Here is a 24,795-nt window from a genome sequence, read left to right on the forward strand (position 1 = left end):
AGAGCGAGAGCTGTGCTAAACATTACCCTGAAATAGAAAGAACCGCTGTATATGCTGGATAATGTATACCGTGGATTCAAGAGCGCTTTTCTTTGCGGGGGAAAAAGGGAAAGTCCAGTCACGTTGAACCACAATGGTTTGGCTCTCTCTGGGCCTTGACCCCAGCAGCTTTCATCTGGTGGGGACCAGAGGTTGTTTTTGGAAAGAATTAATGGCCAAAGGATTGCACATACTGTAGTTGGGTAAAGCATTAGGCACTAAAAAAACAGAGACATGGCCCAGTGCCAGGTGAAATATAGCTGGCATGACTGGAATCTGGTTATGTAGGAGAAAGGTGGTTTTGATGGATCTGGCAAGAAACAAGCAAATGGTCTGAAAACACTCAATAATAAGGAAATGTCAACTTTTTCACATTTGGAAGTGATTTGTCTAAATGACTGCTGTATGAGCACATGGTAAACACAAGGGTTGCAGCAGCAAAGTTTATGTCAGGGAAAATCAGAGTGATATTCCAGCAGTCTGAGATAACTGCACTTTGGTTGTAGGTCAGTTATTTCTGTGGACCTATAATGGCGAGTTCTTCACAACTACAATAAATATAACATGCAGAGAAAGCATAGATGCCTACCTGAGTGTGTCTTTGCTGCCGTCTGTGCTGTGGTTGTCTGGCTTCTGTCTATTCTCTATTTCTTGCTCTATCGGCTCTTTGCCATCACATTCAGGCTCTTTACTGTAGGGCTCAATAGGTGGCAGGGGGGTGCATCTATCTTGACTACCTCTAGAATGATTCTCATGTGGCCTTTCCTTAGTGCCCCCATCAGTCCTGTGCTCAGACTCTGTGCTACGTTTCATTGCCTGAAGCTGAGACAGAGGGACAATATCTGCACCCTGCGGCCTGTGCCACACGGTCATGCGGCCAGCGGAGTTGTAGTAGTAGAACCTGCCACTTTGGGGGTCAAAGAGCTCCCACCACTGGTTGCCATCAGCCTGGCGGATAGGTGCATTAACGGGCGGCTCCCAGCCACACACTCCTGTGGCCAGATTCACATACATGCGCTCCTGAGAACGAGGCTCCAGGATTTCCACCCAATCAGAGCTGAGAAAGAGAAACAGAAAAAGAGCTTCTTATTAATTATCACTATCTAAATCATATTTATTTTGTGTATAAAGGCTATGCTACCATAAAACATTTTTATTGCCATTATATTGAACCAGATTATTTTTCAAACTAAGACTGGTATGTTCAAGTCACAGTAAATTAAACAAACTCATCAAAATGACAAGGATTTAATAACATACAATTGTTATAAAGTACAGGCCAAGATTTATGGTAAATTTCCTAAGTGTAATCTGATGGATGAGTTATCAAGGGCATTAGGCCAAATCCCCTTAGAGATTCACCGTGTGAGTGTTTGTGAGAGTGCAGGCTCAAAAATGATGGCTCAGCATACCCATAATCCTATCAGCAGATAGAAGGGAACAGAGAGAGCAGTGGCAGTTCACATTGTGAGCTGGAAAGTGTTCACACACAGTACATTCCCACACATATACACACTCTCTGCCCAACTCACACACACACAGTCACATGCAAAAAGGGCAAATCTGGTCACAGAGGCATTTGATGTAGGCTAAGGAGAGCTCGAAGTCATCTCAGTGTGGAATGTGACTAATAAAATATTGACAGGATTGGAAAGAATGGGTGGGACTAAAGACTGTGTAATCTTCTTTTAATCACATGCACAGACATTGAGGTGTGGAAAGTTTAAAAACTTAAGCGAATAAGCGAAAACTGCACTGAACCCTTAGCAAAACGTCCCTAATCAAGGTGCATATAGATGATGCTAGAGAGTTGATTTATAAGCTCTCTCTTTTAAGACATTGTCTGTTACATAGTGACTAGCATATGAAAATTAGGAAAACATACTTTAAACCCAACAACTCTGAATTCAAACAAAGGTACTAAATAAGGCTACACGAATTGGACAAAAGGTCATATTGTGATTATTTTGAAAAATATTGCGATTGCTATTTGAACTGTGATATGATAAACAAAAACTTGTAAGAGAATCCTTTTGATCAAAATTGGGTTTTACCCATGTTTTACTGCCTATAAATAGGCTACTCTCTGAGGGTTCACACTTCAGTCCTATTAAAAATAACTAAAGTTTAAACTTTTTCAATTGAGCCATAAACAAACAAATAAATAAATAAAAAAAAGTGAAAAAATAGAAAAACAACACAAAACACTTAAATGTATTTACATTACACTGTATCTTTGTTCATCTTGTGATGGTCATCATCATTATTTTTGGAACTAAGTCAACTTGAATGTTAGCAGTGTTTCCCTAGAATGTGGCGGCCCGCCACTTCTCATAATAACATATAAGATCTCTAACGTTGTTTTGCACCACTGCTTCAGCAAAGCATCACTCACCCCAGTCACCCCCGACTGACATATCTGGCTGCTTATCATGAAAAACAATGTATAATGTATGTAACGTTATTACCAGCTGTCTGAAATTGTAACTATTTTTAGCATCTGAGGAGCAAGTTGGCTCATTGTGTAACGTTAGGCTGTTTGTAATGTTAACCAATCAAGTTGACGTAATGCTACTGTTTTGAACTTAATGTTTGTACCCTTGATTTTCAGATCATGAGCATTTTTAAATATTTCAAGAGAGAGCAAAATCCAACACCAGATGACGAAGGTAGAGGTAGCTAGCTAGGAAAGGTAGCATAGTTAGATGGCATGTCAATAGCCAAAAAGATTATTCGTAGGCTTTTGTCAAGAAATAAACTGCCGTAACAGTGGAATTTTACTTGTTTCTTTGGAGCAGAAGAGACAGATTTTCAAGGTACTAGAAGAGACAGCTGGGGCAGCAGGTTTGACAGATATTCAGAGAGAGTCAGCAGGGCAGATACTTCCCATAGGGTTAGCAGGGGAGACAGTCTCCCCTGAGGGAGGGACAGCAGCTGATTTTGACAGCAGAGAAAGGGGCAGTAGATCAGAGTAGTTTCAGTTCAGTTTTTGAACTGTGTTAAACTCCATCTCGTTTACCATGCTTTGTGGGTGCGACTTTTTTGCCGTGTCATCACCATTCATATCAATACACTCAATGTGTTTATGACTAAATTACCACTAGAGCACAAAATTGTTTACAAGAGCACAAAGTTCTTCATAGATCTTGCTACTAATTTTGCTCTCAGAGTGCACCAGATTGATGCATTTAACTTTAAAATGTATAACATTTTGTTACGGGAGTGCATGCCCTCAGGCCCCCCTAGAGAATCCGATGTCCACCCACCACAGTCTTACAAAAACCTGTGGAAAACAATGTTATTTATTATATAATTTTACATTAGTTATATCTTTCTGTAATAAATGTCTTAACTTATGCCAATCAGAAGACAAGGACACAACATTTTTTGGGGATGTGTTAAGATCCAAGGATTTTGGTTGAGGGTTCAGAGCATTATGTGTGACGTATTGGACACTCAATTTTAATTTTGCCCCAGACTCTGTATCTTAGGCGATGGGGCAGTCATTAATATTGGGGATAGTCTTTAAAAAGTTGGGTCCTAGCCAGAGTTATGATCGGCAGACGAATCATCCTCAGGTGGTGGAAGTCGGCCCGGGTCACCCCCGTTTCAGAGTGGTGCAAGGAGATGATTTTTAGAAGGCTGGGAAAATGGGATTTGTTTGATAGGAAGTGGGGTGGATATTTACCTTTTTTGGAGGGTTCTCGCGGAGGGGCATTGGAGAGAGATTTCTAGTTTAGATGTGTATTTGCATTCTTGTTGTTTTAAGTATCATTTTTTATGTTTTTTTATTTTTATGTTCTAATTGTTGGTGACCACTCTAGTGCGTGTTTGTGTCGGTGGGGGTGGATGTTTGGGGGGAGGGGTTTAATGTATATAATTGATTCCATATTTTATGTTGTGTTTGTTTTCTTATTAATGGAATAAATAAAAATTGTTAATAACAAAAAATAAATAAAGTCTTAACTTGCACGGGGCATTGCTTTACAGTTCTAAACGGTTGACCTTTATTTTGGCGACATATGCATCTGTCCAAAGGTGACTACAGTGGACCTTTTACTAATTTTATTTTATACATTTTTCATCATTTTGGTATATTTATATACATTTGGTATTGCTATTTAAAAAATGAAAAAATCTATGTATTTAATCAATTAATATGATATTATATTGCATATATTATATTTTGTTATGTTTATTATTTAATTGCATAATTTGTCTAATACAGGCATTTAAATTGATTTGTTGAAAACATGCCTAAAACGGTACTGTCTCTTTAAAGAAACACGGCATTTCTGTAAACAGCATCTTTAAATTAGAGAATGTTACCGGTAATGAGAGAGACTCAAATGGACTCTGTTTCTTTTTTGTTGTTTTTGATCAACAACTGACAGTAAGGAACAGAAAGGGTATTAAAAGACAAATTGATCATGTGGATCTCGTCTTTGGACACACATTACAATGAACAACTTTTACTCTCAACATGCAGTGAAAGGATCTCACTGCTGAATACTTCACCACTATACTACACCAAAATTTGGTTGCAAATGCGAGTGATTTCCATTCATTGTAGAGGAGGGTTGCTCATAGATTAAAAGATTGATTTAACAATCAATATAAAGATCGTTCAAATGAAAATAGTGATGCATTGAGAAATAAGTATTTTTACCTACCCCTATTAATAACTGCACAAGGTCATATTGTGATTGCGATTTTATTTATATTAATTGTGCAGCCCTAGTCCTACATTTAAATGAAGTGACCAAGATATTTTTGCCAAATCTTCTGCCTCTGTCTTTGACATCACTTAGGAAAGAGATATTTGATGGAAACCTAAACAACACACACAAAACATAACTTCTAATGCAACTAATTTGGGTCATGTTACCCCTCTGAAAACTATTTATGTTTTGTTTGATCTAGTTTCCTAATGCAGAGGAACCATAAATGTGCTTCAACTATGTGGGAGCTAAGACTATCTGTTCCAGGTGGCAGGAATGCTTCATTCAGCCACTTGATCTAACAAAGGGCTCTGAAATCACTATGACTCATTCTGAGTTAGTCAAAATACTAACATTTATCTGGTGTGTTATATGCTATAGTAAAATAAACAAAAACTGGGTGCATTTGATTAACTACTAGAAGAAGATTCAAGATCACATGAACATTCAAGGGTCTAGACAAGTAGACACAGCTTCTGTAAATTATTATCATCTGTTTAACATGGTCTGATGAATCCAGTGAGGCATGTCAACATTTGCCTAGCTCCTTTATAAACTGCTAGAGCCACACCAAGTGTACCCCTTCCCCTCTTGCCACGTGCTCTCTATGCTAATGGTTGGAAAATGAACAGTGTGCTTGAGTGTTGTCACGTCCATCTGTCCATTTGTTCCCTGGGCTCCCACACAAGCTGTGGCACAGGATCAGAAATAGTCAGCCCACCTGTCGAAAGGTGCTTTAAATGTCAAGTAGTAAAACTTTCTTTATTTCTCTGCCACAAGTTTAGAAAAACCAACAAGTATCAAATCTGTTGATATGGATATCATTGCATATTTACCCAAAAAAATTACAGAGACGCAGAGTCCAGGAAAGTCAAAAATATACAGCTGGTGCCGGGTAAAGCTGGGAAACGCAAACTAAAACAACAGACCTGACTGAGTCTCAGCAGTGGCATGCTGGGACACCATCTGTCTCAGGCAAACCAATCAGCTCATTTCACCTTCATTAACACCACTAAACACTCTAGCCTTGCCTTCAGAGAAACAGCTATTAACCTCAGGAAATACATTTATTTTTGGCTGCTGCATTAATCCAGTGAGTTTGTGTGCAAATCTGACTATTGTGTTTATATGGCCCTATTTAAACCTTGCATTAACATAAGTTTCATATCCGCATGGATATTCTTTAGCCGGATTGTATTTACACCTTGCAGTAAAATGCATAACCACTGTGATCTGCTAGAGATCACATTTTGGGTTACCGAAGCAATTCTAATTACATTAATCTTGTGTTCGGCACTTTGTATAGAGCTGTTAAACCATGACGTCAATTTGTAGGCAAACCAGGAAGTCTAATTCCCCATGGGTTACCTCTGGATTTTCCTATAGGTATTTATAATGGGGTTTTTCAACTTTTGAGTAAAAATCCACAGGTAAATCCCAAGGGAACCCATGGTGAATTCTCTTCTGGGTTTTTGGACTACAAACTATATGCTTCTAATCTGAAATTCGCAAATTAAGAATGGTTTCACGTGAGTGTAGCAAGTCATTAGAAAACAGGAGAGATGCAAGCGTGTGGGGATTTGATGAGAGATAAGATATTCCAAGAGTATTCCAATGGAATAATTAATGGAATACTGTTCACTGATCCAATGACAAGACAGCAAGATGGCAGCGCCTGTTGTGTACTTAACATTACGATGGCTGAACAAACAGAAAAGGCAAGAACTCGCAACACAGCACTTCAACAACGGATGACTGTAGCGTAACATAACATAATATCCCTCATAACATAATTAATTAATAACGTAGTTGTATGCAGATAACAAATGCGCATTCGCATATACACCTTCTTTAATTGTGGTCAGAAAACGTTCCTGACCACCTCCGAATGTGGTTTCAGTGATCCGATCACGATCCTTTCACAATGCGTCTTGGGTGTATTTTCACCTGTCGTTTAATGTGGTGAAGTACTATCTGGTAATAATCCAATCGCCAAAAATGCATGTTAATGCAAGTTGTAAATGGGGCCTATGAGAAAGAGGCTGAATCATGGGTAAGGTTTGCAAAATTACAAAGACTCAATGGAGACATATTTTTCACTACTAAATCAAGAGCATTATGTGTGGGTGCCATATAATTGAAGAGCAGTTAAGTTGGAGATCTTTGTGTCCTGAACTCCACCCACCTTTTTCTCACTCTCGCTGTCTCGAGAGGGGCATTTGATTTCAGCAACAGAAAGTAAATTCCTTATCGTCAAATGTAAATGTTTGACATCGTATTATCAAGATTGCAATTATGTGCAATAACCTAGCATGTGTCATGTAAATAAGCCATTCAAAAAGTTTGTGTTTCTATTAGGGCTGAAACAATTAGTCGACGTTATCGACAACGTCAACAATAAAAAATTGTTTATAAAAATTGTAGTTGTCGAATAGTCGTTTGATGTAATTTAACATAACATGAGTTCATATGAAACTCTAACGATGGTGCGAGAGCAGCACAGCTCCTGAATGAGGAGAGGAAGAAAACATGTCCAGATGCACTTTAAACTTTCCAAACAGCTTCAGGTGATGTAGATCGCAAAGTATTAGGGAATTATAATGCAAAAATCTAAATAAGTAAATACAGAAGCACTGTCATTGTGAAATAAAGGAGTGGGATCTGCCATTCCGCAAAATTTACATGTCAGAGCATCTAAAAAGCAAACAACCTGGCATTATATCTTTAATGCATCCTTTATTGAAGTTCAAATAATAAGGAAGTGGTTCATAAACAAACTCCTAAAATGGCATATCTCTGTGCGGTCAGCACCACGTCTATGAGTCGTGTGAAGTGGGAGATATTGAAACTGAATCTGGCTGAGGCACACTCTGGCACGCTTTTCCCTCGAGCACATGCGCGTGGTTGCAGCAGCTATATAATAATGTGATGGCTTGTGACGTATTGAATCATAATATACTGAATGTGTCACAGTGTGTATCTTATTGGGAAGAAAATCTGTGATATGCAACTCTAATAAGAACAGAAAAATAATAATTAGTTTCAGCCCTAGTTTCTATACATTTAAAAGAGTACCAACAATTAGTTTCACACAACGAGGTTAAGATATTGTAATCTGATTATGCAAAAAACAACAACACTGGTATCGGATTGGTATCGGCCTATACTGAGATTTCAGATATTGGAATCGGATCAGAAGAGAAAAAGTGGGTTGTGTTCATCCCTATAAAAACTAAAAAACATTTGCATCACAAATCAGCGCCACTTATATAAAAATTTTAACTTTCCTAAAAATGTTGCCTTTTTTACTTGTCTGTGAGCTTGCTTGTGTTAATAATCCAATGTTGTATCTTAGATGACAATAGAACAAAATATGGGGTCCAGCAGGAAAAGCATGCTAAACAAATAATCAGAAATAAATATACGATAAAATGTTATACATCATTGCATAGGGGAGGATCTAAGCTTTCTAATGAGACTTAGATTGAGCTAGTTGAATCAGAGGCTGAGATATTCAATGACACAATGGGGGTTGTGCATGAACAGTAAATTAGACTGAATGTCTATGGACAAGCACATCTGTGAGGGCTAAAATGTGTTAAGAGCGCCACCTACATTTCTGAAAATGGCAGGAGGCAACCTCAAGGTTGGCTATCATCTCATTACTAAATTCTCTTTTTGTTGCTCTCACATTTAGTTGAGGACTACCATCTTTTGTTGAGAAGTCAATGGACTTTATTTATCAACATTTTAGGCTTAAATCCATTTGAATGTATAATGAAGGCCAAATAACAACATACTATTCTGAGTTTGACACTTAAGTGATGGCCACACTAAGCCATGTGTTTAAAAACAGAACCTTCCTTTAACTTAGCAAACATATTACTGCCAAAAACAGCCACTTCCTTTCAAGAACAACTGGGTTCCCTGTGAGGGAGTATTTACCTGAAAAATTAAGAAGAATATTCTTACTGTGTTCTTGTTTTATCAGGTAAAAAGGGGTTGGTTATAGGTTGGGGACATTATGTCATTTACATGGTGGAACAGTATGTAAATTGTGGGACAAGCAAGGTTATGTAATTAGCTCAGTCAAGGTGTGGCAAACAATAATGTACTCGCTGTTTTGTTCTAACCTTTAATGTAAATAGCATCTGAATTAGCATCTTTCACTTCTCAAACCATTTAAAATAAAATATGGCTTACTACTCATTTAAAGTATTAGTTAAATTAGGATATTAGTTGCAATTAAGTATAGAAAGCATGCTGCGTCACTCTCAAACAGAAATGCAGGGTGTCAGCTGAGTACACACATAAGCAAACAATAGGCACAATTCCACAAACAGAACACACATGGAAGGTAGTACACACACTGCCCTGCCCCTGAAATAAATAGGAGTGCACACTCATTCATTCAAACAAAAAACAAACTGCTGCACCTGTCAGAAGAATCCTTTAGTTCTGTGAAGTTAGATCTCTCATTTCAGTGATACCAGGTAAAGCTGGGCACATAGAATCACAAGACTTGTGTTCATATCATAGTATCATACACATTTTAATTTGTGAGCAGGCTTTTGAGGTTAAACTAATCTATAATGAGCATTTTGAATTTATTACCTGTTTTTCCTTAGCAAACAGTTATCTGTTTGTGCAAGTTTCTCTACATATTTTTGCCATGCCAAAGGCAAAATAGATGGATATTATTATTGTGATTCCTTTCATTGTTGCATGACAAGGGATTTATGTTTAGGAATGTAGAGTAATTTATTGGCCCCTGGAGTTGTTTGTAGAGTAAACAACTGCCTCTGGAGTGATTGGATGTGCGAGTAGGTTTATTGAATCGAAGAGAGCAAATTACTGGCAACGGATTAATCACAGGCCTCTATCCCGGCTCACCTCACAGCCTCTGTAGAGGTCAGGGTACAGCTGCTCTAGTCCATTTCACTTTTATTCTCCTCTGGCTGTACGGACTAACACTGGCTTCATTTATCTTTGGGGATAACATGTCAGGGCTAATATAGCTGGTCTTGTGTTAACAGATTGGTTAAAGAAAGGGAACTGTTAAATTGCTGAAAACCAGCATAAAAGAGCAAGAGAACAATGTTAAATAGACAGTGTTAGTGCACACAGAACTGGACAGAACACAATCAGCTGTTTTAGTGCAATCAGTACAAACACCAATGAAGATTTTTTTCTTAGATGTATGATGTGTTTATATCCATTCAATGCAAGTAAATGGGGTCCAAAACTTCCAAGCTCCAAAACAGCATAATGGTAATCCATACGACTTGCGGGGTTTGCTACATGTATACTGAAGCGATGCGATACAGAGCACGTAAACATGCGCAGAGTGCTGTAGTCAAGTTTCAAATGATGACTGCAGATTTACAGTGGCAAGAAAAAGTATGTGAACCCTTTGGATTTACCTGCATTTATGTATACATTTCTCTTAAAAACTGGTTTGATCTTCATCTAAGTTACAATAATGGACAAACAAAATATGTTTTAAATAATAACACAAATTATTGTTCTTTGTACATAATTAATACAACATTCAAACATTCACAGTCAGGAGTTGGCAAACCTGGCATACAATTAATGATATGAGATTGGAAGTGTGGGTTAGAGCTACTTTGACTTAAGTTTGCTATTAACAAGAAGCATCTGCTGACGTAGACCATGCCTCGCGAAATAGAGATCTTAGAAGATCTACAATCAAGAATTGTTGCTTTGCATAAAGCTGGAAAAGGTTACAAAGTTATCTTGAAAATCTTAATATATTCATCTGTCCACAGTTAGACAAATTTCTATAAATTGATACGATTTAGTACTGTAGCTACTCTCCCTAAAAGTGGCTGTCCAGCCAAGATGACTCAACATTAAAACATAATTTGAAGGCTGCTTTTCTGCTTCGGGGCTAGGACCACTTGCCATCATCGAGGGAAAAATAAATTCCCCAGTTTATCAAGATATTGTACAGGATAATTTCAGGGTGGCTGTGCACCAGCTGAAAGAAAAAGAAAATTAATCTTTTGAGTGGACCATCCAAAACCAATCGTTTCACTTCAGATGACTGTGATTAAACCACTGAAGTCATATAGATTAACTTAATGTCCTTTTTGGAGCTTGAAAGTTTTGGTCCCACACGCAGAAAAATGATTTAGAGGATTCACTCTCACACTAAAATGTGTCTGACACTCCAGAAAAAAAAGTGCTGAACTGTGCTTAAAGAGAACATCAAATGCTATATTTTAACCAACCCTAAGCCAAATTGTAGTAAGTCACTATCATACGCATGACAATACGTGAGAATTCAGCCCATTAACAATGGATAATGGGGACATGACAATGGAGAGCATTGTTAGCTCAACCATCAGGCTCTATTCATTTGGAAGACCCCCTTTTACAATTAATGCTCTCACAGCATTGGTGACCAATCAGAAGAGCCATGGCTTAGCAGGGGGGTGTAGCTTCAGGGTAAGGATAAGAGGTCTGAGATGCTAAACTGCTGAGTAGCAACCCCCCTTCTGGGAATTATTTCTATGTAAAGCAAGATGAGTTGACCTCATTGGGAGGATGCACTACCCATATGTACTATATAGGTCTTTTTATCTGCACAACTGCTGATCTACTTCCTGTCTCAGTGAGGATGCAGTGGACACTGATGCCGGAAACTTCTGGGCGGGAAATCACATAGCTTGTATGTAACAGCCAAACAGCAACTGTGTTACTGAAGAACAATTAACCCTCTTACTGGTGGGGACAAATCTGACAAGCCTGTCTTTACAGGCATGCACACACACTGACACACACAACCTTAAACGCTTTACTCAGGACAAACAAGCACATTGACAGGGGACTAAGCAGAAGGAAGTGAACGAACAAGTGTGCAGGGGAGAAGATAGACTGAAGGTAGCATAGGCTACATGAATGTGTGCTTAAATACAGATCCTTTTGTCTACTACACCAGCTGTCGGAGTCAATATCAATACTTCTTTTCAATGAACAACTCATTTTTTAAAAACAGAGACAACTGAGAAAATATTTTTTGAAAGATAAAAGGGAGTTATTGTTCCCTGACCCCTAAATGTCTACCATCTTTTGTTGAAAAGTCTCAAATTTCAAGCTAATTTCTTCTCAGTGTTGATGATCAGGCTCAATGTTTGGCAAAAGGGGCTGTTTTACTGGGTGGTAGCAGGGTCAGAGGTCAGCTCATCACCTTAAAGGAGAACATTGTCAAAGCGAGCTCCTAGGTGATGGGACAGAGTCCAAAGTGCCCAATCATGGATATCTGAGTAATGACATGATAATAGTGCTTTCTGCATTAAGGCCTGAAGTTTTGGAGAAGATATTAACGTAATGGTGCAAATAGTCAGGGTGGGGACAATAGCTGCATTCTAGCTTGATGTGTCCCATCCGGAATAAATAAGACAAAATAAAGCAAATTAATAGTATGATGGTTAAATGCAGTGATCAATTAAAAAGAATATGGCCTTCTGGAATATACATGTTATCCACAGCAAGGAACATGCAAGCACTTTTCATTCGATTGTGCCATCAAAAGTTGGTGAAAACAGAAAGACCCAGAGGTCTGTCAATAGGTAGCTGACATTAAATACATTGAGTAGATGACATGTCATGTAGTGTGACATGCTTTGAACATCGAAAGCTGATGTGGACTATGCCTTGCAAAAAAGAGATTTCTCTTCCGTTCCGATTCCGATATCAGAAATCTCAGTATCGCCGATACCGATCCCAAGCCAATACCAGTGTTGTTGTTTTTTTGCATAATCAGTTTAGAATATCTTTACATTATTGTGTAGAACTAATTGGGAGTACACTTTAATATGTAAAGAAACAGAAACCTCTAACAACACATTATTTCAAAAAATGTATAGCTTATTAAGAAACACTTAATTATTAACTAGTATACTGGATAATGTAGCAGCAAAATTAGCAGTAACACCAGTCTTCAAGTCTTCAGTAGAAAAGAAACCAGTGTTTTATTTATTTATTTATTTTTATTATGTTTATTTTTTCCCAAAAAATATTCAATTTGTATCTGGACTTTAAAGGATTCAGATCTCTTTTTTGTTTAATTTAGTTGTAAGACATCAGTCCACTTTTCATTCACACAGTTATTTTTTTTTAGAACACATTCAACTTCAATATTTGTTATAATATTGTAAACAAATACTAATGATGACAATAGTAATAATAAATTGTTATTAATATTATTATTATTGACTTCTAAATGTAATTTTAAATACAACAGTAATATATTTAAATCTTGCACTTTTAAACCCTCACGCTTTTTTTTTTTAACATTCTAATCTCTCCAGGCAGTCTTGTATGTATCTGTTTGTAGGCAAGTTCACAGTAGTTTAATTCGCTTATTCAAATTCTGGTAAAATGCACCCCGGTGCCATTCTAAATGCATATTATAAGTGCATTATAATATCCAATCCAGGTATCGGATCGGTGCATCCCTACATAACACCTAAAATCAAGAATTGTTGCTTTGAATAAAGCTGGAAAGGTTTACAAAGTTGTTTGAAGAGCTTAGATATTCATCTGTCCAGAGTTAGACAATCTGTCAATAAATGGAGACGATTTAGTACTGTGACTACTCCCCCTAGAAGTGGCTGTCCAGACAAGATGACTCAAAAGGCACACTGTACACAATCGTACACTGTACAGGGCACACTGCTCAATTAGATAAAAAAGAACCCTAGAAACGTATTTTCTTGGAATGTACAATGGGGCAAAGACCACCCTCTCACACCTTTCTGTTCACTTCAATCCATCTTTAACTCACAAAAAAACAAAACCTCTGATTAATAAAGCTACGTATTGCCAATTTTCTTCACAATAATGAACACACAGTGATTAATATATTATGATTCAATAAGTCGCAAGCCATCACGTTATAATCTAGCTACATTAAGCGCAGCAGGACAATGACCGTAAACATTCAAGTAAATCCACTATAGAATGGCTTAAAAAAAAAGAAAATCAACCTTTGGAGTGGCCCAGTCGGAGCCCAGACCTTAACCCAATAGAGATGCTGAGGAATGACCTCAAGAGAGCCATTTACACCAGACATACTAAGAATATGGCTGAGCTGAAACAGTTATTTAAGGAATAATGGTCCAAAATCCTTGTGAACATTGTGCAGGTCTAATCCGCAGCTACCGGAAATGCTTGGTTGAGGTTTTTGTTGCCAAAGGATGATTGACAAGTTATTAAATCCAAGTGTTCACTAACTTTTTCCACTGTTAATGTTTTAACGTGATGTGTTCAATAAAGACATGAAAGATTGTAATTGTTTGTGTAGTTAGAAGGGCTGAAACTAACAATTATTTTGATTGTCGGTTAATCTAACGATTATTAGAACGAATATTCGACTATTCGCTGATTATTGCAAAGATTAATCATTAGCTCTTAACCGATTATTCAGCTTGTGGTCCGACTGAAAATGTTGGATTAAACATACTTACTAACAATAAAGAGGACAAAATCATCTTTTAAACATAATTCTAAAAGACATTCACTGAATTAACTGGAAAAATTATTTTTATTACGTTTAATTAAGTAAAGAAATTCACTACAAATAATCCTATTGTTATCAAGTTTTTTCTCTTGTTTTCCATTTAAAATAGTCTAAAAAAGAAAATACATTTACCTGAGAAGCAACATATAAGATATTTAGACTTGCTTTAAGATAATGTATCTTAAATATAAGTGTATTTTGCATACAAGTGTATTTTTTCACATGGTTATAATAAAATAAAAAGTGCAAGACAAAACATTCTTATATTCAAGATCTATTCTCTAAAAGCAAATATAAATATCTTATATATCATGTGGATGTATCTTTTTTAAAGGATTTTTAGATATTTTACAATATTTGGATTTTTTATATTATATTCAACATTCTCAGAAAAATATTTTTCTTCTGCAGTATAGCTGCTAAACAAAATCAAATCAAAAATGCATTTTGTTGCAGTGTATGATGGGGCAGAGACTACACTCTCTCACCTTTCTGTTCACTTCAATCCATCTTTAACTCACTAAAAAACAAACTACCTCTTATTAATAAAGCTGCATATTGCCAATTTTCTTCACGATAAGAAATGCACAGTGAGACATATATTATGATTCAATAAGTCGTGAGCCATCACGTTATAATCTAGCTGCAGCAAGCGTGCACGCTTGAGGGACAAGTGTCCCCGCGACAGAGTGTGCATCTGCTGGGTGCAGTTTAAATCTCTTCCCCTTAGATCGGTTCGCAACTCATAGAAGAGGCAGTGACCACACAGAGAAATGGCAGTTTCTGAGTTTGTAGTTATTTATATGATCTGCTTCTGTATTATTTTAACTTTAATAAAGCTATAATGCATTAACTGCATTTAAGATGTAACATCTAGGTGATTTTTTATGACCAATTAATGCAGAAAACCAGCTAATTCCAAAGGGTTCACATATTTTATTCTTGCCACTCTATATAATTTTAAAAAATACATGTTTTCTTTATAATGATACCAAACACTTAACCCTCCTTGTTTTAGGTTTATTTATTTTTGTTTATCGAGTTATAAGACTTTAATTTTGGGTATGCCACTGAAACTTTAAAATAAATTTTTTTAAAACACCTTTAGAGCTTAAAGGGTTAAAGAACATTTGAGTCAAAAGACTAAAACTATGACTACAACGAAAAACTGTGTAAAAGTTAACACTGCCAACAAGGCCAGAAAACTAGTGGTGATGCAGAGATTAATTATTTACGTACATGTCTATACAAAAGAACAGCATTATCCCCATTGACATGTATGTAAGCAAACAAACAAAACAGAAGAGGAAAGCGTCATGGGCCTTTGCCCTATGAAATACCCTCAGGCAGAGCACTGGAGATTGACTAACTGGTGCTTGGGCTCAAATGTCTTGTTAAAACTCCAGTTCTTAACTCTGCCACAAACTATCGTGTACCAGATATGCAAACGGATGAAAAACATCCTATTGTGAGTCATTCTGGATGAAAGATAACCCCCAGCCTGTCAAAACATAATATACATTTACACTCAAAAGCTAACACTAAAATGTGTTGCCCATTACAGGGCACACTAAAGCAAAGTTCCACGAGAAAAGGTTGTCCACATGAACTTTCAGTCATTTCTCTCTTTATTATCATATTACACTTCAAAGTGGTGCTTTTTTTATTTGCATTCACTTCTACAGTCTCAATGCACAAAATCAAATGTACAACACTGTTCTGAAAATAGCTCCAGACTTTAGCTGTAAAGGGAAGTGGTAACATTTAAAAAAGCAACATGTGTCCACTGTTCCTCAGTTTTTAAACATTTAACACTACATCAGATCAAAGCTCCTTTGTATGTTTCATCAAACAGTGAATTCTGACAGGGGTCTTTCATGCACCGCTTTTCATCTATTTACACTTCAGCATCTGTGTCATAATCAAGCTCAGGGTGGTTAGGCTATATTTTAATGTACTCAATTTAATTCATGCATACATCTGTAACCCTGCACAAAACAGATGCTCTGTGTTTTTTCTGACAGTATGTGCAGCACCACAGAAAAAACAACAAACGGAACATGTGTCCCCATTTCATTATTTGACTTCAGTGATTTAACCAACCACAGTAAAACAGACATAAGGTTTTGAGGGATATCAAAGAGGGTTCTAGTCTGTAACCACCATGCGAAATTAAGCTGCTTAAGGTCGCCTTGTGCGAGTGACCTTAGGGACATTTTTGTCTTTTTTATTTATTTATTTTTTTGATAATTTTGGCTGTGTTAATGCCAACGGCATAAATTTGCAAAAGGTGTGTTTTGGGGGGAATTTTTATATTTCAATCAAAATAATACATCTATAATACACTGTGTACACAAAATAGTTACACTCAGGACCTTCAGCACACAAATGTCCCCACTCAAACCCATTAAAACTGATCCCAGTGCCATTAAAGCAAAAAATCATGAATTCTATGATATTATGCTTTCATTACGGAGCCCCGGCTTCAAATTTTTTTAAATATTTTCCACAAGATGGCGCTTTTTTAACATGTTTAACCTATGGAGCAAATATATGCTTTTTTCCTATTTTTTGTTTGCTGTATTATAGAGCACTGCAGGCCAATTGAATAAATGATGCAGCTTAAATTGTGTGTGTGTTGGTATGGTTGTCAGAGTGTGTTTTGTATGTGTGTATTGAGAAATGTGTGCGCATGTGTGTGTAAAAAACAACAGTGGCATTATGTAAACAAACTGGCTTATAAAGGGTTAAAATCATAAAATGAATGAACATTTGGTAGTTATGATCAGAACTGATGTTGGTTAGTCAGTGAAAGTGGAAAATACTATTAATATATAATATTTTATGGCAGTTTTTTTGTACATGGGCATTTTTGTCCTCTCAGGTCCTGATTGTGTGTTTGTTTTTTTGCTTTTTTTAAATCTGACACTTTACTAAAAATAATACTGCAACAAAATCAATGTTGTTGTTAATCATTGACATATCCCAGACTGTGGTAATCCCAAAGCTCTTTAGCATTTTGTATATGGAAAATAATGATATTTGTGTGTGTTTTTTATAAAAAAAAACAACAGTTTCATATTTAAACCAACTGGCATTAAAAGGGTTAAAATCATGAAAATGAATGAATTTTGGTAATTATGATCAGGACTGATGTTGGTTAAAAAACCAGTGAAAGGGCAAAACAATATTCATATATAATGTTATTATGGCAGTTTTTAGACGTGGACATTTTTGTCCTCGGAGGACCTCTGAGTAACTTTTTTATTGACGCACAAGGGTTAAATACAACATATCTCCTGAACATCCAACAGTAGTGTAATAGTTGGTTTTCTAAGTTCAGCTTTTGCTAAGTTTAATTTCACAATAAAATATTGACGAAGAAAACTGGTTAAAAGAGCCATTACTCGCAATGTTTACAGTGAAGTTGTCAAATTAAATATATGTGGTCGAAACAGTTCGCCTCTCCTGGACTGATACTGTGGTAGCACTACTGAATAATCGACGAATGTAAACGATCAACAAACAAAAAGAAAACGTCACACGTATGGGATAAAAAATCGTTACTTCTTTCAAACAATCGCCAATATCTTATCAGCGACTTCCAGTCGTAATATGAAACTAGTTTTATAGTTTCATATTACGACATAAAATTGAGAGATACCGCGCCGACCCCCCTCGTGTCAAAAGTACATAGTTTTATCTCTGTCAAAACTTGTGTAATTTTCCTAAGAGATCCTCTCTTACCTTGTTCCAGCCATTTCACCTCACATTGTACGGTCAAACCACAAAACAAGTGTAAAAGTAAGGGTAACGACGGTAAAAACTTGATCTCCTCAGATCCTCGGACGTCCTGCACTCGCGCGAGGATTTCGTGATGTGAAAGCTCGCGCGCTTGAGCTGCCGCGTGCGCGTGAACACGGACGGCGGGGCGTCCCGTGGTGGGGCACCCCTCTCTCCACCCCCTACACACAGTCACACTGCTACTCCTGTTTGACAAACATTGATAAGATATGACTATCAAAAAGAGTTTTGTGAAACAAACTACGGAGCTTTGATTTAGCTTTATACTACACGACAGGTGCACCATAAATTTGTTTGTAATGTTTGATAATATAATGCCTGAATGGATATTTGCTGGATTGATTATTCAGAACACGCCACCTGCTGGTGGATCAGGCCACACGCTTATCTTGTAAGAGTAGCACAAACCTACATTTGTCTGGATCAAGATGTAGAGAGGGTGCACAAACAGAATACTGTTTGTTAAGTAAATACAGTTCATAAATTCAGAATAGTCATGGTTGATCCTCTAAAACTCCCAAATAGGTTGCAACAGGGCTAAAGGCCCGCCAGGGTAGAAGGCACTTTTGAACTGATTTTGTCCCAAAACACTAAACAGCAACAAAAACTACCACATTGCTTTCCATAAAGGAATATTCTGGGTTAAATTCAAGTTTAGCTCAATCAACAGCATTTGTGGCATAATGTTGACAATAGAAGTGAATGGGGCCAAGTTATAGAGGGTTTAAAGACAGAAATGTGAAGCTTATTATTGAATATAAGCACTTACATTCATTTTCCTGTTAAATGTTGTGCATTATTTCAGCTGTTAAGTTGTTTAAAATGATGTTTTTATGGTCGTTTCAGGGTTTTAGTGTTTATGGTGTTACATCACCATGCCAACGAAGTTGTAAAATTGGACTTAACTTTACACAGAAAAGGTTAATGAGTGATTTTATCACATTAAAATCATGATAACATGCATCTTGCAGTGACACTTTTAAAATGAATACATATTTGAACATTTATGAATTGGCTCCATTCACTTCCATTGTAAGTGCCTCACTGTAATGCAGATTTTTTTTTTTTTTAAGAAAAGGAGGGATGAAACAAAATGTATATTTGTGGTAATCAACATTATGCCATGAATGCTGTTGACCGACCGGGAATATTTCTTTAAGGCCATTTTTTAAATGTTGCAAATTTATGTCAAAAATCACATTTAGTCAAAATTTTGACAAAATACTTATTTATCATTTTAGGTTTTGTCGAAATGATTAAATTAAAACAAATTAATAACTGTACAATAAGAGAAAGGATAGTGTTTTTAGAAGTAAAAAAAAAAAACCCCCTGTTGCAGGGCTAAAGGCCCCTATAAAACAAGTGGTAGAAATAGATTTGTTATGTTGCCCTATAACTATTGTCCCTATAGTCTCTGGGGGCCTTTTACCCCCCTCTTTTTTAAGTGATTTTAATCCAAAACAATCTTCCATTATCATTTCTTTTCACACAAATGATGTTGCTCTGTCAATATTCTATAACAGTATGTTTTCTCAATCTTGACACTATTTTGACCAGAAAAAAAGCTAATTTTCTTTAAGGTGTGCCTTTAGACCCATTGTAAGCTTTTTAAATATCCAGTGACAACTAAATGAGTATCTGTATTTAACACTTTATTCACCAACTACTACACCTTCATTGTCTTCCAATATCAAGGCAAATGAAAACAGAAAAAAGGAACTGGTTTGTGATAACAGCTATACAGATATTTTACATTTCATAACTATCATACAAAAAACAAAAATATCTCCAACACTGTTTAGTATGTTATTCAAAAGGACATTTAAATGAACGTAAACCCTTTTGTTAGACTGATGCCGTTTTCCTTTTAAACTTTGTGGAAAGTTAGAAAGAAAAACTACCCCATGTTCAGTCCCATAAAAATATTCTAATATTTACATTAATTGCACATACATTCAAATACATTAATATGCGGCATTCAGTTCCAAGTGTTAACTTACACTAGCACCATGTTTCAAATGATAAGCGACATTTCCATGAACAGAATCACAATTTGCAGGTGAAATTAACATCATACTGTATAGTACAAAGTGTTGTAAAGTATCGTAAATTCCAATAATCTGTCACACTTTGAAAAGTACTATTATAATATCCACAGCAGCAGAGAAGTCAGAGCACTCCAGCCCTGATTTTAACACAGTATCATAGTCCCACATCACAGTCTTACAGAAATTATAATGTATGTTTATTGAACACTTCAAAAAGACCACATTGTGACAGATTTAAAGTGTCCATTCCATTTATGAGCCATGTGAGTTTTCTTGTCTTGTGAGAGCAATGGAGCTGATATGTCTTAGCCACAAAATGTTACGTGTTCGGCTGGCTTGAGAGTAGCTCATGAAAACAAAAATCAAGTGTCCATTCCGGTGAAAAAAAAATAAAAAGCTTCCATGATAGATCTCAAAATGTCTTTCAAAAAATTTACAAAAATGAAGAGGATGAAAACAAATGTTTTGAATATAAAATTAAAGGGATGGTCCGTACAAAACTTCAAATGTTCTGATCATTTACTCACCCGCAAGACATCCCAGAAATGACTTTAATTCTTCTGCCGAACACAAATAAAGATTTTTAGAAGAATATTTCTGCTCTGTAGGGCCTTACAATGCAAGTGAATGGAGACCAGAACTAAAAAAAGGCATATAAAGGCAACATAAAAGTAATCATATGACTCCAGTGGTATAATCCATGTTTTCAAAAGTAATATAATAAGTGTGGGTGAGAAAGTCTTTTTTTACTATCAAATATTCGCTTTCAATTTCTTCTTATTTTGTTTTTAGTGATTCACATTATTGGTGCATATACATATATATCACCACCTACTGGGCAGAGAGGAGAATTTGTAGTAAAAAAGGACTTCATATTGATCTGTTTCTCATCCACACCTATCATATATCTTCTGAAGACATGGATTAACCCACTGGAGTCATATGGATTCATTTAAAGCTACCTTTTTGGACCTTCAAACCTTTGGTCACCATTCACTTGCATTGTACCTACAGAGCTGAGATATTCTTCTAAAATCTTCATTCATGTTCTTAATAAGAAATAAAGACATTCACATCTATGGGATGGCATGAAGGAGAGTAAATTATGAGATTACAATCTTTTTTTAAAAAAATTTTTGGTGAATTATCCCTTTAAGAAAAACTGTATTGATAGACCAAAATGATATACTCTCTAATTCCACACTTCTGTGCATCTTTCACAATGAAGAGTAGGGATGGATCTAACCTACCCATCCTTCCCAAATTTGCCCCCTGTATAAACAGATAAAATGAAAGATATTAGCATTGATTACAGGACTCTAAGTTACCCACACAAAAAACAAAACAAAAGACAAAAGTAGGCCAAGTACAAAATAAGGACAGTGAGAAATTGTGGCAGTGGGATACATTAAACCACTTGGTACTCAGTTAATACACTTTTATTAGGAATAAAGAACACTTGTCCTCAAAATACATCACATGTGCTTCTAAAGGAATGTCAGGAGAATTGAAAAGCTGCTCATGTGGAGAGGGACAGCATGCACATACATTTTAACAGAGGGAGGAGGGCTATCCAGGATTAGTGGTGATACTATAATTGGCTGGATGGATCATATTAAGCAGATGGTGTATACAAAAAACTCACATTGATTTGGAGGATGGTTTCTTCACTTTTGGCCTCTTTCGACGATGAAGGGGCCTGAATCATGTGGAGAACACACACACATGTACCACCCCATGCCAGCATACATGCACAAACACACATTAAACAAAGACAAAATATTAATTTTTTTACTTAGTTTAAGGACAGCTTATCCAAATCGATAAAGCCTTTATAAAGGTTTTACTACAGAGCTGTTATGTCTTATGTACTGCAAGGTTGAATTGGCATTTATGGGTCTTTTAATGGCCAAACTCATAGTTTTTATTTCACCATCACAGACAAGAAAAAATAAATATGAATGAAGCCATACCTGTAATCGTAAAGAGAGTTTCTTTCTTTTCCACCTTCAAGAGATACAACATGCCATGGGATTATACATTTTTGTTTATGAGGAAATGCATCATTCATGCAAAGAGATTCATCAAATAGGTGGCATAACTCACCTGTCTCCAGATTGCACTCTTTGTGTCCTTCGCAGCTGCGAAGTTTCATGAGCTGCTGGTGCATGTGATTCACTGCATCACGATCAAGTGTGCTCACTGCATTTATTAGCTGCACATAGCAAATATCATTAGTAGAATTATGGTGGTCCTGTGATTACTCTACAAATCCATCTGTAAATATTTGCCTTGATAGTTAAAACAAATTAGTTCCTATTGCAAAAACCAACCTGGTAAGGGTCTGTGTTGAGATCAAAATACTCCAGGAAGCCAGTGGCAAACTCGCAAAACAGGAAGTTGTGTGTCTCATTGATGGTCCTCAGACACCAGTAAGTGTTATTGTTGGCACTTGTGCAAGCACAGAATGGCCCCACTGACAGGAAGCAAAACAGAGGACACCACAAAATGGTAAAACAGGTTAAATCTGAAAATGAATGAAGTATTAAAGGCATAGTTCACCCAAAAAATGTCAGTTCTTTCATCATTTACTCGCTCTCATGCCATCTCAGATGTGTATGACTTTCTTTCTTCTGCTGAACACAAACAAAGATTTTTGGAAGAATATCTCAGCTCTGTAGGTCCATACAATCCAAGTGAATGGTGACCAAAACTCTGAAGCTCCAAAAAACACATACATGTTGCATAAAAGTAATCCGTAGGACTCCAGTGGTTTAATCCATGTCTTCAGAAGCATTATGATAGGTGTGGGTGAGAAGAAGATCAATATTTAAGTCCTTTTTAACTAAAAAAAACTCCACTTTCTTTTCCAGATTCACCCACTCCTATCATATCATATCATATCATATCATATCATATCATATCATATCATATCAGTGTTATTCTAAAAATCTATGTTTGTGTTCAGCAGAAGACAGAAAGTCATACGCATCTGGTATGGCATGAGGGTGAGTAAATGATAAGATTAAACAACGCCTTCTTTTTATGTGATGTACAAAACAACTGGTGTGCAATACTTGTCCAGAAGGGGGCAGTCTGCCAGTGCTGGTTGTTGTGGGTAAAGCAGGTGAGGCCAGGCATGCTGCACGTGTCATTATTCCGGAGGCGCTTGAGGAGCTTCCTCAGCTTCTTGCTGCGTTTCTGCTCTTTCATCAGCCACTGTTTCTTTTCTTTGGAGGCCATTCTGCTTAGATAATAAGAGTAGATCTCTTTAATATCAACTGACAATGTTAGATTACCACTTTAGTGATGAGATTTACTTGTGTGTATGATATATGGTGACCTACTTGAGAGAATGTACACGGGCTGATTTGAGTTTGAATATTGCTCTGTTCTGGTACTGGTAGCTAAAAAGGAAATATTGAATAGTTATGTCAATTCTGTGAAAAATGGACGAGCCAACAATTGAATGAAAAGCTATAAAATAATGTGAGAGTGGATGCTTACATATTTTGGTGACATTCACACTCTTTCGGTCGAACCTGCTTTAGATGTCCTTTGACATCTCTAAGGTTTTTTATTTTTGTTTGCAATGTCTCAATCTGTTCAAAGAGAAACAGTGTTTAAAATGAAACTCTAATGTAGCATTTTATTTTGGGATTTAATCAGAGTTGTGTGTTGTAACAACAATAATAATGAAATTACCTCATGCTCAATATGTAGTTTGTGATCTTTCCATGCTTGTAGAGATTTGTATAATCCACCATCACATCTGACTGTATCATTCATCAGTATTGAGCATCTACACACAAAAAAGTTTTTTAGTTCCTTACATCAATTTCTCTTATTTCCATTGTAGAAACCACACATTGATGCAATATTACAGACAAATGCTGAACTGGCTCACACATATTGTGAGCCAAAATTTGGACACATCTACTCATTCTTTATTATAAAAAATAAAAAATAAGTCACATTTATGAATAACAGTAAAGTCATCTAAACTAGGGTTATTAAACCTGGGGATATTTTTAAACTGTTTTGAAGGATGCTGGACATGTATGCTGAACACTTGTTGGCTACTCCCTCACTATCCTGTCCAACTAATCTATAAAAAAATATAACTCTTACAGTCACCTGTAAGTGACTTTAAGAGCAGCAGGTGGCGAAAGGCTGTTGAAGTTGGTGTCTGTGGGTCCCATTCCACTATGTTCTTCATTCTCTCCATAAACAGCCTGCTTTCTGCCTAGTAAGTGGCTGGTGTTCAGGTTGAGAAGCTGGTAACCCTTCTCCAGGTCCAGAGTGTAAACATCTGAGTCCAGGTACAGTGGCACAGAGCGGGCCCAACGATTCCGTGGCAAACTTTTCTTGGATTTCAACTCTATGATTAAACATTGCATTGGAATTGCTATATCAATTAAGTGGTTCATAGGATTGTGCATGGAAGTTTGTTATGCTTAAGTGCCATCATGGTCTTAATTAGATTTTTTGGCATTTTTATATAATCAACCACTAGATGGAGACATTTACACTGATTTTTTAAAGGAATGGTTCACCCAAATTTTTTTAATTTTGTCATTATTTACTCACCCTTATGCCATCCCAGATGTGTATGAATTTCTTTCTTCTTAAG

At 36.5% G+C, this 24,795-nt stretch overlaps 2 protein-coding genes across 2 annotated transcripts in view; both read right to left on the bottom strand.

Moving 5' to 3' along the window:
* Window positions 1–18,302, bottom strand: part of LOC127626323 (rho GTPase-activating protein 39-like) — a 48,800-nt gene extending 30,498 nt beyond the window's left edge. The window contains exons 1-2 of the mRNA XM_052102041.1: window positions 18,058–18,302; window positions 629–1,096 (exon numbers count right to left, since the gene is read on the bottom strand). Of these exons, the coding sequence (XP_051958001.1) occupies window positions 629–1,096; window positions 18,058–18,071 (482 nt within the window). The 5' untranslated portion in view covers window positions 18,072–18,302. The remainder of the gene's footprint in view (window positions 1–628; window positions 1,097–18,057) is intronic.
* Window positions 18,303–19,762: 1,460 nt separating this feature from the next.
* Window positions 19,763–24,795, bottom strand: part of LOC127626050 (extracellular sulfatase Sulf-2-like) — a 48,359-nt gene continuing 43,326 nt past the window's right edge. The window contains exons 13-22 of the mRNA XM_052101579.1: window positions 24,300–24,543; window positions 23,868–23,964; window positions 23,670–23,764; window positions 23,510–23,569; window positions 23,240–23,409; window positions 22,496–22,638; window positions 22,269–22,377; window positions 22,136–22,169; window positions 21,808–21,861; window positions 19,763–21,434 (exon numbers count right to left, since the gene is read on the bottom strand). Coding sequence (XP_051957539.1) covers window positions 21,404–21,434; window positions 21,808–21,861; window positions 22,136–22,169; window positions 22,269–22,377; window positions 22,496–22,638; window positions 23,240–23,409; window positions 23,510–23,569; window positions 23,670–23,764; window positions 23,868–23,964; window positions 24,300–24,543 — 1,037 coding nt within the window. The 3' untranslated portion in view covers window positions 19,763–21,403. The remainder of the gene's footprint in view (window positions 21,435–21,807; window positions 21,862–22,135; window positions 22,170–22,268; window positions 22,378–22,495; window positions 22,639–23,239; window positions 23,410–23,509; window positions 23,570–23,669; window positions 23,765–23,867; window positions 23,965–24,299; window positions 24,544–24,795) is intronic.

This window comes from Xyrauchen texanus, chromosome 32, assembly GCF_025860055.1.
Source record: "Xyrauchen texanus isolate HMW12.3.18 chromosome 32, RBS_HiC_50CHRs, whole genome shotgun sequence".
NCBI lineage: Eukaryota > Metazoa > Chordata > Actinopteri > Cypriniformes > Catostomidae > Xyrauchen > Xyrauchen texanus.